This window comes from Protopterus annectens, chromosome 9.part0 (assembly GCF_019279795.1).
Source record: "Protopterus annectens isolate FY-2018-M chromosome 9.part0, PAN1.0, whole genome shotgun sequence".
In the NCBI taxonomy this organism is placed as follows: Eukaryota; Metazoa; Chordata; order Ceratodontiformes; family Protopteridae; genus Protopterus; species Protopterus annectens.
Window position 1 is genome coordinate 325,862,833 of NC_056743.1, and position 14,942 is coordinate 325,877,774.

At 39.5% G+C, this 14,942-nt stretch overlaps 1 protein-coding gene across 3 annotated transcripts in view; it reads left to right on the forward strand.

The window, feature by feature from the left end:
• Window positions 1-14,942, forward strand: part of P2RX1 (purinergic receptor P2X 1) — an 834,383-nt gene that overhangs the window by 342,239 nt on the left and 477,202 nt on the right. For 2 of the 3 annotated variants that reach the window (XM_044082908.1, XM_044082906.1), the window contains exon 5: window positions 14,643-14,711. The exons of the other annotated variant lie outside the window; for it this stretch is intronic. In XM_044082908.1, the coding sequence (XP_043938843.1) occupies window positions 14,643-14,711 (69 nt within the window). The remainder of the gene's footprint in view (window positions 1-14,642; window positions 14,712-14,942) is intronic. 3 annotated transcript variants of the gene reach the window in all.

Genomic DNA, 14,942 nt, shown 5'->3' on the forward strand with positions numbered 1-14,942 from the left:
TGTCATGCTCCTGATTCTCTGCCCCCTGCTCCTAAGAATCTTGACAGGTTTTATAGGGTGCCTGAGGATTGTTCTTTCCTACATAAATGTCCTGCTGCTGATCCCTGTGTTGTGTTTATAGCCTCTGATAAGCCATCTCAATTGCTTCCTTCGCCTAAGTTATTGCCTTCTGACAAGGATAGCAGAACTATGGAAAGGTTGGGTAGGAAGGTTTATACTTCTGACTACCCTAGCGTTTAGGGCTATTAATTATCAGACCCATATGTCTAGGTATGTTTTGGCTCTTCTTTCTCAGGCCTGTCAACTTATTTCTGATTTTTCAGACTGTGAGGGTAAAACGTCTGTTCTTTCTTTGCTAGGGACTTCCCCTCAAGTCATTCATCATTCTGTCAAATGTAGTTATAATGCAGCAGATGCCTCTTCTAGGACTGCTGTTTTTGGTTCAGTGATGAGGAGGTATTCTTGACTTAGGCTTCAACTTTGACCTGCTGATATTAAAGCTAAGTTGATGGATGCTCCTTTGGATTCTAAACTTTTGTTTGGGGAAGCTACTGCTGGTTTGTTTAAGTCTTTTCAGGAATGGTAAGGTCTTACAGGAGCTTAAACATGTGTTTGTTTCTCCTGTGCCTAAATTTTAGAGAAACTACCCTGCTAAGCCTGCATTTGTTCGTAGGCAATCCTGTCCTTCTACTAAAGGTAGGAAGAGTGGTAAAAGGGCTTCTCCTGCTAAGACTTCTCAGTTTTCAGGGACTACAGAGCTTTCCTTTCCTGACAAACCAGGTGCTGTATGACTCTCTATTTCTTCCCAGCCACATTCCTCTTTCTCTTCACCTTTCTCTTTCTCTTCCTGTTTGGCTTCAAATTACTCAGGATTCTTGGGCTCTGTTGATTATTCATCAGGGGTACTTCATGGTGTGGTAATCCTGTCCTCCTTTTATGGACATTCCTCAGCCTCCTTGGAAACAACTTCCCTTTTTCCCAGAGGTTCTTCAAACTTTTTTGACTCAGGGTACTGTTCAAGAGGTGCCTGTGTCCCAAAGGGGGAAAGAGTTCTACTCCAGACTGTTACTAGTGGCCAGAAAAGAGGGCACTTGGAGACCTGTTCTAGACCTCTCTCATCTAAACAATTTTCTAAAAGTGCCTTAATGCCAGATGTTGCCCCTTCAGACTCTGTTTCCTCTCTTGCTCCCTCAGGCCCATTTGTGTCTAAGGATCTCAAGAATGCTTATCTCCATATTCTGATCCACTACTACTAGGAAATCCTACTTATTCAAATGGAAGAGGTTTTCTATTTGGTGTCTGTCTCATAATGTGGACCCACTTACCGTGGATGTTCCTTTGGTTCTCCCTTATTTGTGTGAGTTGCTCAATGCTGGTTTGGCCTATACTGCTATTAAGGCCCACTTATCAGGTCTTTCTGCTTGTCTGCCTTTAACTCCTCCTTTAGCTTCTAGATTTGAGGTTCAACAATTTCTTAAATATGTCCTTAATATTAGACTTCCTAGGAAGCCTGTTCCTGCTCCCTGGGATCTTAATTGTGTTTTGAAGAAGTTGACTCTTTTGAGCCTGCTGCTTCAGTTTCCTTGCTACATTGTTCCTGGAAGACTTGTTAGCTCTTACTTCTGCCAGATGTGTTGAGTTGCAGGCCCTTATAGCTTGTCCTCCTTTTTTGGTCTTTCATGAGGACAGGGTGCCCTTGTGCCCTAACCCTTCTTTTATGCCTAAGGTGGTTAATGAACTGTCATTGAATCAGTCTATAAACCTGCCTACTTTTTTCCCCTGTCCGCAATCTGACAGTGAGAGGGTGCTGCATCCTTTGGGTTTAAATAGGCAACTCAAGGTTTACTTGGATAAGACTAAAGCTATTAGAAAATCTGATCAGTTTGTTTCTTTTCATCCTAGTTTCTTTGGGACTTGCTGTATCCAAGCAAACTATTTCTTCTTGGATTTCTAAGGCTATTTCCTTTTGTTACACTTTTCATGGGATTAGCCTTCCTTCTTCAGTTAAGGCTCAGTCTTCTAGATCTGTGGCTTCTTTGGGTGCTTTTTTCAAGGGCTTAGATATTAATTCTATTCTTGAGGCAGCTACCTGGACTTCTGTGCATACCTTTACCAAACACTACAAGTTGGATGGTATTTATAGAGCTAGGGCTGCTTTTGCCAATGCCATTCATTATGGCTTTTTTGTTTTTTTCTGTGCCTTCCCCCTTCTGGGTTTCCTCTTGAGCCTTTTCATTCTGTCATCTGTTAAGAATACTGCAGCAGTGAATGTAAAGACCTAGTACAGTTGTATAAAATCGTATCATAACGGTAGATGTCCTTGCCTTCATTGCTGCAAAATTCGCTCCCTCCCTCCATCCCTCTAGTCTTTTGCCTTCCTGGATGTACAGGTTACCTGTTGTGTTTTTGGACTGTGTACCTACTGGGGCATTCTCTTCTGATTATGGTAGGCCTGAACATCACCTTTATGCCCTATGCTATGCAAGGAGCATTTGGGTGACATTTGGCATACCTTTTAAAAGCAACAAGTAGTGTTTGTAGACTGGCTGTATGTTCAGGCTTCCATGGCAGGGAATCCCATCTGTTAAGAATACTGCAACAGTGAAGGCAAGGACATGTACCATTATGGTAAGATTTTACACAACTCTACTCTCTTTGTTTTATAATTAATTCATTTTCCCACTGCACTCATGACTGAGTTGCGAATGATTTTTGCAAAAAAAATAAAGATTATAGTGTGTGGTTTGATTATGTTTTGGTTTCTTTATTTACTCATTTTTATTCTATAAACAGAACCACCCCATGATGTCACGTTAGGTACTGAGCAAAGATTTACATACAATTGCAAAGCGTTGTGTCTAATTAAAAAAATAACGTACCTTTTTAGAGGAGCTCACCCTAATTACATTGTGGTTTCACTACTACATCATCATATGTTAACTTATATGTAAGATGTTCCATCTGCAAGTACTGGTTGATAACCTGTCTTTCCAGGAAGAAAGAAACTGCTTCTGATGTATTTTACAGAGAAATTCTTCTTCTTCTTTCAGCTTTTCCCGGTTAGGGGTCGCCACAGCGGATCACCTGTCCACTCATGATTGGCAGTGGAGTTTTTACAGTGTCGAGTTGCCAGCCCTGCGCCCAACCTTCCACAGAAGGCACACACACACGCACTCACAACTAGGGCCAATTTAGAGTGTCCAATCCACCTACTGCATGTCTTTGGGATGTGGGAGGAAACCGGAGCACCCGGAGGAAACCCACGCGACCGCATTTTACAGAGAAATACAGTAGTTTAAACATTAATTTTCGTAGTGAGGCATCACTGGTGTAGTCTTTCATGATTTTTATGGCAGGAATTTTCAGCACTGCAAAAGCTATTTGGGGCCATCCTTAACAGCAAAATAAAATGCAACAACAACAACAAAAACACACATTTTGATTCAACACTGTATAATTTGGTATTGTATATGGCAAGGCACACTCAGTGGTCCAGACAAGCAGTTAAGGAGAAATATTAGTACCTTAAAAGTGAAAATAAGTTAGAGGCAGCATGATAGCAATTATGACATTTTTTTAAAGATAGAAACTGGTATATTGTGATGGAGGATTGAGGTTACTGGTGTACAATAACAGACTTTATCACAGAGAATGCTGTATTTATTTATTCACTCATTCATTCTCCGGTTACCTACTTTATCTAATTGAGGGTCATATGGGGTAGCTAGAGCCTATCCTGGCACTCGGGGGATGAAAGGCAGAAAAACTTGTCTCATGACACAAGTCAGTTGACAGATGTGCACATACACACACACACACACACACACACACACACACACACACACACACACACACACACACACACACACACACACACACAAACTACAGACATCTACAGACCATTTGGAGGTTCACCGTTTCATATATGGCATGACTTTGAGATTGTGGGAACAAAGTGCAGCACCTGGTGAAAACTTATGACAACACAGGGAGGACATGCAGAATCTGCACAGAAAGCATTCCAGGTAGGAACCAAACAATAGAGCAGTGGCTGTGAGGCAGCATTGTTATAGTGGGCTTTCTGAAGTGCCGTAGTCATGAGAACTTTTATGTGGATGAGAGGAGAAAACTGATGGACAATGGTGACAATGAAGAGGTGGGGGTCATTTGATGGGCCTGCTGTGATTATTTTGTTAATTTGTTGTCAAATAATTTACTTCTATGTCCCTAAAATAGTCAAATATGAAGATACAGTATAGGAGAAGTAACACTAATTTGTATGTTTACATTATATCTCTTCATCAATGAATACTTTGTCTACACTTGTGGTGACTATTTCAAAGTTACACCCTACACGTATGTACATACCCACCCACGAATGCATACATACACAGTAGTCTGATACAGTCTATCGATACTGGCTTCATGCATATTGACAGCACAGGAACACCATGTGCTAATACAGATGCTACCACACATACATGATCTTTTACACTCTATCCTAAAGCATATTTAAAGTTCTCTTGACGGAAGTGCATTTTTATACTATTAGGCTTCAACCAATCTTGGCATATCACTTACTAGAAATCTAAGATTTTAACAACTGTATGGAGCTTGGTTTGTACACATATAATCCCAAGATTAGCAACTAGAAAACTGAACATGTGAATTATCACTTTTAATGTGATATTTTACTTTATTTTATTTTTGGCACCCTGGCTGGCAACACCTTCAAAAATGGCTATAATGCTTGCTATAACAGTATCTTGCTTTGCTCTTTTTTTCTAATGGCATGTTACATATCTGCCCCCACTACTAATCTGTTTGTTGGGCCCTTTTCACTCACGGAACGTTAGCTATCTTGTGTGACCAAGGCAGAGGTCAATTTGGACTGGGCCTACTCCCATACGGACAATAGATAAGCTGCTGTCATTTTGGTTGGAAAAAGTTCTCTTTCCAGGTTTGATGCAGCACTGGATATATAGACATGCCTAGATGGTATGTGTATGTGTTCAGGTGTGTGTTTGTGTGTGTGTCTATTTATCTGTCTGTCTGTCTATCAGCACAGTCATACTTCTACACATTACTGTATTAAACTTGGCAAATGCCCCATCACCATCTTTACAACAACCAATCAGAAATGACAGAAGATAAACCCTCTGACCTCCTACAGGAATTAGACAGTTCTGAGCATCTTGAGGCTTCTGTTCTTGGCTGGTACTTTGATGATGTGACACGTTTCATAAATACAAGTTATTGGTATTCCAGTCTAATGCATTGCCTTTGTGCTAGCAGGTAAGTAGTATCACCCCCCCCCCCAGTTTTTACTGGGAAAAAAAAGATGGCAATTTCTAATCTGGCGAATTATTTTAAACTAGAACAGGGCTGCTATCCTTATTATTACATGTGTTGCAATGTACTACAAACCATGCTGGCCTTGTAGTTGTGACTAAACATTTGTAATAGCTGTGGACTAAATTCTATGCACTGAGAGGCAGCCTGTCACTGTGGCAGTAGCTTCTTGCAGTACGGATCTACTTAGTGTCAATAAAAATATATAGAAGTTTTGTCAATACAAAATTCAGAATGTGTGAAATAATGTATTATGAATGTTTATAAAATGTTATAAATCTGAATGGCAGGTACTAACTGAAATGCCATGTAACCGTTAACTCAAAAGCAATTTTGTATAATGATGATGATGATATTAATTGTAACGTATTCACCTTTGGGTCCACTTTGTAATCTCAAAGTACTGAAATCCCAAATTTCAGTATTTTGAGACCATTAGCATGAAAACCCAGAAACTCAAAACAACACGGTCCTGACGTTCACAATCAAGAATAACACAGTATGAATAGCTGCTACACCTTTAACAGGTTGTATAAAGTACTCACAAAACAATGTTTTCCCCACTGGGAATGGTTGGAACCATGTATGAAACCATAGTATCTGAAAAGGCAAAGTGCTGATTAAAGAGGGTTACTTGTTCCGTTTGGAACGCAAAGGCACTGGAAGAAACCATTGGTGTTTCAAGTGGAAATTGGCCCTCAAATGTAAAGGTAGGCTAATTACAATCAGTTTACCTACCGGTGAGCAGCTTAATAAAACAGTGGCCCACAATCACACTGGTGACCCATTGGAGGAGGAGAAATACCACAGGTGCAGTGAACTAAAACATAGGGCTGTGGTGTCCAGGGATGCACCCTGTTTGTTGGTAGAGGATGCAATAGCTTCTACGTCCATGGATCTAGTACCTGACCTTCCCACTAGACGTGCATTACTGCAAAAAGTGGGAAGGGTACAGAAGAAGCAAGCATCCACAGCAACAAACCCTTAACCCTGCACACCCTGAATGTCCAAGACTACCCAATTAAAACAGGAATGTTTGTGGAGAGAAGGGTAGTGGATGTCAGTGGTGAGCATGCAGTGATAGTGTTCAGTACTGTCACCAATCTCTTTGATTTAAGCCATGCCACTGTTTGGTTAATGGATGGCACATTCTTCTACAAGGGGCTGATCTGCAGGCAGCTAAATAGCATCCATGGGCTGGTGCGCTATGGGGGATACAGTAAATCAGTCCACTTACTTTACTCCCTTATGCGCAAAAGTCATTAAGAGCTTACAGTTCCATGTGGGACTGTGTGTTCTGGTTACTCACAGAGCAGGGCTTCGAGACAACATTAAAGCATATATTATGCGACTTCAAAATAGCCGCTATTAAGAGTATACGTCTAAATATGAATGGAGTAAAATCTAAGGGTTGTCTTTTCCACTTTGGCAGAAATGTTTGGAGGAAGGTGCAACAGCTAGGGTTAGCTCATTTATATAATGTGAACACGCCATTCTAGATACCTGTAAAGTCATTAATAGCACTAGCCTTCTTGCCAGAGGATGAGGTGTTACAGGCATACCAGAGATTAAAAGAGACATTTCCCCCAGAAGGCAGGGAGTTGGTTAAATACTTTGGAGACTGGTACATCCTGGGAAGGAAAAGGACTCAAACCGCAGAATCCTTTACAAATGCACTCTGTGAGCACCTACAGGGATGCATGGATCGTGCCATCCCAAGTAAGACCAAGACTCACTCCTCCAAAAACAGGAGACCAGTCTGGAGGACCCCGGCCATAAATAAGCTATACAACAGAAGGAGGAAACTATTACATGATAAGGCAAAATCCCAAAAAGGGAAGACATCCCTGATCAGTACTAGCAAGAAACTTCGATCCCTCATAAAATCATCAAAGGCTAGCTTCGAAAGAAAAATTGCCAAAGACTCTAAAGATAATCACAAGGCATTCTTTAGCTACATCAAGAATCTGGGTGGCAGCTCTCAGATCTTCTCTGAGCTGGTGCACAATGGCACAAAATACACTGTACCTACTGACATTGCCAACATCCTGGCGGACAGGTTCAGTGCAAACTTTACCCCCCCCGCAAAAGGGCCAGTGTCTATCCCAGAAGAATGCATTCCCCCAGACATCACAGAAACTTAGGTGAAAGCAGCCCTCTCCAAAGTAAAAAACACAGCATCAATGGGACCGTATGGTATCCCGGGCTGTGTCTTACATGAGCTCCAAAATGAACTAAACCCTCACATAAATTCACTGTTCCAACTTAGCCTTACCACAGGTTATTTATCCAAAGAATGGTGTACAGCAACAGTGATCCCGCTCCACAAAGGTGGCGCCACAATGGATCCCAGGAACTATTGCCCTGTAAGCCTGACTAGCCTGATCTGCATGGCTATTGAGCGCATCATCATGGATCTCATAAACAAAGACATTGGGAACCTCCAAACACTGGACCCTACCCAATTCGGCTTTGTTAAAGGCAGATCTTGCCTCTTAAACCTAGTTGACTTCTTCAAAACAGTTACCAAAGCCATAGATGAGGGAAAGGTCATCCACACAGCCTACCTGGACCTCGCAAAGGCCTTCGACACAATACCCCACTCTGGCATCATAAATAAGCTTACCAACTTAAATATCAACCCATATGTCACAAGATGGGTTGCAAACTGGCTCAGGGATAGAACTCACATGGTCAGAGTCGCGGTGCCATGTCCGACTCTAAACCAGTTACAAGTGTTGGCCCACAGGGCTCAGTCCTGGCACCCCTCTTGTTCAGTATATACTTCTCTGAGGTACAACCAAACACGGGAGGACTGTGGCTGACCAAGTTCACAGATGATTGCAAACTGGGAGCCATAATCGACTCTCCAGCTGACACAAGCATTCTCCAGAAGGACCTTACTGAGACGGATACCTGGTGTCAGAACCATGGCCTCAAGCTAAATGCCAAAAAGTGCATAGTCATCCCCTTTGGGAAAAACAAAGTGCCCACAAACTACCACATAGGAGGTAATCCACTAAGTACGGAAGAAGTAATTAGGGATCTGGGGACCCAAGTAGATAGCAACCTCTCCTTTGACAATTACATTGCCAAAGTGGTTAGAAAAACCTTCTATATAGCTCACCTAATCACAAAAGGGTTCACATCCAGATCAAGAGAGGTCATTGTGCCCCTCTACTCATCACTCATCAGGCCCATAATTGAGTACAATGCCCTATTTGGGATGTACCTTACCCGACACCTGCAACAGCTGGAGAGACCTCAAAAATACCTCACCAAGAGGATCGTGGGCCTCAAACAGATGCCCTATGCAGCTCAACTAAAGAAACTCCAGCTCTACTCAGTTGCTTACCACCTATTCAGAGGCGATCTCTGCCTGACGTACAAGGCCATGTCTAACCCAGAATTGTTGGGCATGCTCCACCTCAAGAAAACCAAATCCATTAGAGCTACACACTCCAGGGATTTAAACCTTAGCACAACAATAAATAGGACATGCTGGAGGGATAGATTCACACCCCAAAGGCTTCCCTCGCTCTGGAATAGAATCCCAGTCCATGTTAGGCAGAGCCCCTCGCTGACCCTCTTCAAGAGAAATCTTGATGAGTGGATGGGAAATCGTAAATTTACTCCTGGGATCACTTCTATGGCCCTGCTGGACAGAGGCTCAGGAATCTAGTCTAAAAGGGAGGCGGAAGCCAACACATTCTGGCTAGGCTTATAAATGCCCTACCTATGAACCTATACATTTGCAACACTGGCAACAGCGGTATGTAGGTTTCCTCCCTTGTTCCCCATCTCCTTTTGGAACATCCATGATCTCAATACACTATTCCTTCCCTAAACATAAAATTCAGTGGAGGCGGGGCACCGTCAGCTCAAGTGTTTAGTCGGTGCCAAGGCAATGGACTTGTCTGTGTTAATGAAAACACTGGTGCAGGAACAGAATAGGGTGGAGGAGTTGAGGAACCACCTTGCAAGCGGGTGTCCACTCTCTCTAAAGAGATGTGTGTTGTTGCGAAGACACTCACAGTTTGAGATGATCCTAGAAAATAAAGAGGCTTACAGCACCTCTGATTTCCTAAAGGTTATAGCTAGGGTGCTGCAGATGTGATAGCTATGGTAACTTTATTATCTCTTTGTACTCATTAGCATGATCACTATTGTGTATTCTGCTACGAAGATATCACTACTATATCACTTTATGGGGTTGTGCAACAGTGGAGGTTAAAAAAATGTTGTAGCCATTCTTTTCCAGATTTTAAGCTTTCAGTCAAGTCAGATTTCATATGCTGCAACTTTGGGTTTCTGGGTTTTCATGCTTGTGGTCTCGAAATACTGAAATTCAGGATTTAAGTATTTTGAGATTACAAAGTGGACCATTCATCTTCATATTGATGCAAGAAAGATACAACAAAGTGCATCTTTTCTTTTACAATGTTCAGTTTGAAAATAAAGGAAATGCAATGTACAATAACACGCTTCCCAATAAACACACTTTGCTTATGCCAATACAAATCTTTGAACTAAAATGGAAAAATTTATTAGAACCTAGGCTAGCAGATTTAATAAAGGAAGGCTTAAATAAACATTATTTTTTAAACATTCTAATTTTATGTCCTTAAGGCTTTACTAGATATTTTTTCTGAATTTGTAACTAAACATTGTTATTAAGATTAGATGGGTTTTGAGACTGATCTTTCTAATTACTATGACAACTGCTTAATTGAACAACTGGCATTCAATAAACCAAACGTTATATAGCCACCATTAGTCGCTGACTGAAGTTTTAAAACTTACCAGGGCGTATAACTATATATACATTTGTAGCCGCAGTTTTTGAACTTTGCCATTTCTTTTTGTATGCTGTTTATAGCTGAGCGTATTCATTTGTCATAATTAGATCATGTCAGCAAATAGATAATGATTGCTCCAAAAAACAAGAGAACCTTCAGATACTAGGTAAACTCCCTAAACATTATCAGCATGTGCTAGCCTCAATCATGCCTAATCCTGAGTCTCAACATCTGGTCATCTAATTAGCAGGATACTTCAAATATAATACTTATGTATGCTTGTCTAGTATGTATGATCATTCATTAAACTAAATATTTCACTCACATAAAATATAGATATACAGTTATTTAAGTGACATGTTATGGAACACTATAACTGCTGTAATTTTATTTTACTGTTCCTTTTTTGGAAGCGTGGGTTTAGAGTCATCAAAAGTAAGAAATGATTTATGACCCTTTCTTCCCTACCTCATTTTTTATGAATTAATTTGTACATATCTATCTGTATCTCTCTCTCTCTCTCTCTATATATATATATATATATGTATATGTGTGTATGTGTGTGTGTGTGTGTGTGTGTGTGTGTGTGTGTGTGTGTAACTTTTAGTTGCAGATACAAATGGCAGAATAACATTTGGTAGAAAAATTTATGAAAATCACATTTGGTAGAAAATTAATTTGGTAGAATAACATTTAGACTGAAACTAAACTACAATGATTTAAATGAGCAAGTTTCCAAAACATGCAAGGAAAAAATTAACACTGCAATTGTTTTTGTAAGCCCCCCCCCCCACAAAAAAACAAACAAACTTATATGTACCAACTCCTTCATAATACCAACAAGAGAAGGGAAAAAACTCTCTTAAAACAATGGAATCAGTCCTGGCACACAGACACCACACCAGCAGTGATTTTCAACAGAAAACAATGATCATAGTCCTCCACACTGGCACTATTCACCGCTAATAACCATTACGGACTAACAGAAATATCACTGATTTTGTAAAACAGAAAAAACTCATCAGAAATGACACACCTTCTACAAAAATCAGCTAACTAAATAAATTCTTTTAATTCAGACTGAAAATAACCACTACATGCATGCGACTAAATGTGATTCTACCAAATGAATATTTTTCCAGATGTACTTTCAACTCTTTTTTCTACCAAATAACTATTTTACAACATCTGGTTTTAGGTCATCTAATTAGCGGGATACTTCAAATATAATACTTATGTATGCTTGTCTAGTATGTATGATCATTCATTAAACTAAATATTTCACTCACATAAAATATAGATATACAGTTATTTAAGTGACATGTTATGGCACACTATAACTGCTGTAATTTTATTTTCCTGCTCCTTTTTTGGAAGCGTGGGTTAAGAGTCATCAAAAGTAAGAAATGATTTATGACCCTTTCTTCCCTACCTCATTTTTTATGAATGAATTTGTACATATCTATCTGTATCTCTCTTTTTCTCTCTCTCTATATATATGTATATGTGTGTGTGTGTGTGTGTGTGTGTGTGTGTGTGTGTGTGTGTGTGTGTGTGTGTGTGTGTGTGTAACTTTTAGTTGCAGATACAAATGGCAGAATAACATTTGGTAGAAAAATTTATGAAAATCACATTTGGTAGAAAATTTATTTGGTAGAATAACATTTAGACTGAAAGTAAACTACAATGATTTAAATGAGCAAGTTCCCAAAACATGCAAGGAAAAAAATAACACTGCAATTATTTTTGTAAGCCCCCCCCCCCAAAAAAAAAAAAAAAAAAACTTATATGTACCAACTCCATAATAATACCAACAAGAGAAGGGGAAAAAACTCTCCCAAAACAATGGAATCAGTGCTGGCACACAGACACCACACCAGTAGTGATTTTCAACAGAAATCAATGATCATAGTCCTCCACACTGGCACTATTTACCGCTAATAACCATCACTGACTAACAGAAATATCACTGATTTTATAAAACAGAAAAAACTCATCAGAAATGACACACCTTCTACAAAAATCAGCTAACTAAATCACTTCTTTTAATTCAGACTGAAAATAACCACTACATGCATGCGACTAAATGTGATTCTACCAAATTAATATTTTTCCAAGTGTACTTTCAACAAATTTTTCTACCAAATAACTATTTTATCAAATGTACACACACACACAAATGTGTATAGGTCTATGTCATTTGATTGAATGCCAACTGCGTGAACCCATTTAACTGAAAACTCATTTGAAAGAACAGTGTAGAAGTCCACAGAAAGAATGCGATGGTGTCCTTGCTTATCATAGGAGTTATGAGGAAAAAGAGTCTAACAGAGCATATTTGGATTGGAGTGGTTAGCTTCATGATACACCCATATATCTGTATATATGTTTGTGCTCCAGCACGTATTCACTGTGTACAGTATTTTTTATCTTTTTTCTATCACTTTGTGGCCATGGAGTTAGTATATATTAAGTAAGGGAGTGTGGGAGCTTGGGAAGTGCTGGGGGAGCACTTTTTTTTTGGTATATTTGTTGTAGAAAAGGGTTTCTTTCAAATAAGTTTCCAGTAAAGTGAGTTTTCAATCAAATGCATTCAACCATATGGGATTCAATCAAATGAGCCTTTACTTAAATGAAACAGACCCAGATGGATAGATAGATAGAAAGGTAGATAAAGATAGGTAGATATTTGTATGTAGTTCTTCTGTATTTGCTTGAATACCCATTGATTCAGTTCTAAGCCACTGAATTCAAACAGTAGAAAGTCTTTTTAGATGTAGAAATATGTAAAAAAATGTTTATTTGCCATTTTACCTGCCTTCCCCCATGGCTCCATTTTTCTAGGGCAGCTGGAGGTTATTTCATCCTGTTTCTTTTCAACATGTGTCATATCTCTTTGTGAGCTAAGATCCATGTGATAGTTTTGGCTATGATTCATGTGTGATGGGGGAGAACAGTAGAGACTCTGGTGCCTTCATACTCTTGCCAAACTGGAGTTTCTGTTTAAGCCTCACCTCCCACTGATGCACAGGGCTGATGCTACCCTGGTGGCTGTGTAATGCTGCCATGATGGAAACTTAACCCCACCTATGTGGTGGTGCTTTGCCCTTTCCATGCCTACTACCACAACATCTGTTTGTCTTTCATGGCCCCAATACTGCTACCAGGACTTGAGAGATAGCCACACCCCCTGCACATGACCATATCCTCCCCACCAGAAGAGGCATGCAAGTAGTGTCTCATCTTTCTGGTGCCTCCTGTTCATATCCAGCTGGTGCCTGAGTCACTTAATGAACTTGGGGTGCGTGGGTCAGAGTCAGGGCTTTACCCCTCAATGCTGGTGGAGATGGCTAGAAATGTATACAAATATATAAAGACATTTTACCTAGTGATAGGTGTTACCTGTACATGGTGGCTACTGTTTTAGTTTCTGTGTGTTCCCTAGCCGTGATTCTCTGTGTGAGATCTTTTCTCTTTTTTCTATGTTTACTCAACCATGGAGCTAGTATGTTTAAATAGGGGGGGGGTGAGGCCCCCACACAGATGTACAGGAAGGCTTGCCTCCTTCACCCATTTTTCCCTTACATAATTTTTACTTTATCAAGTTTCACTAAATTGGGAATTCAACTAAATGGGCTTTCATGCATATAGATTCAATCATTTGAAATTAAGCCAAATGGGCATTTAACCAAATACCACATCCTAATGTCAAATAGTGCTGTGATAGGCAAGCAGAGGTATTTATAGATGTATAAAGGTGTTTCTCTGGTCAGATGGCAGTAGGTATTACTTGTAGACAAACACTGCTGTTGGTGTAGTTTCCATTTGTGCTGCAGCAGTGATTTATGGTGTAAGATCTTTTCTCTTTTCTCCATGGTTGTCCATCAGTACAGTTAAGCGAAAAGGATGGGGGGGGGGGGGCAAAGAAGGGCTTGTCTCCTACAAAAAAAAGTTTTAGGGTGTTTTCCTCTGTATGATGTTTTCTAATAATTGTTATTTCTATTAACTGAATTTTAAATCAAATGAGTTTTCACTGTTTTGAAATTCAACCAAATGTGATTCAATAAATTTATATAAATGAAAATTGTTTCCCATTAAGATCCTTCCTTTTAGTATCCCTGGTAGTGCATGTGTGTGTGTGTGTGTGTATTTATATATATATATATATATATATATATATATATATATATATATATATATATATATATAAAATACTGAGTGCCTCCTTAGTTGATGAATGAGAGACAGAAATTTTAAGATGTGACAAGCAAACAACTTCTACGAGAATGATGACCCATCACTTTAAGAAAATCTGGAATAAGTCCATAGCAACAAACAATAGAACATTTTTGGAACGAAGGTGCATGCTGAAAAATTATATAAGTTTGTAAGCCAACTGAAAATGATGCATGCAAAGCTTAGACAGCAGCAAAACATTGTGTACATTAAAATTTGCTTCTCCATTTCATTTTGTTGGTTTGTTTCTTGAAGATGACAGCACTTTTCCCATTGCCCAAAACAGCCGTCTAAATACACCTGGAAGTGTTCCATCAACAGAAGGTAATTTCAATTAAGCCAATTAAAACAATAAGACACTGCCCTCATTTGATAGTTATTTGTTAATCACCCTGTAAGGATGAAATGTTTACTTATAAAATGGAAATGAGTGGTGCTTAACCAAATATTAGCATAATCCTGTGGGGTGCATTATTGTCATTATAAAATGGGTACTTTGAAATAGATATATATGCTATTTAGGAGAATATATAATTCATATATATGTGCCTGACA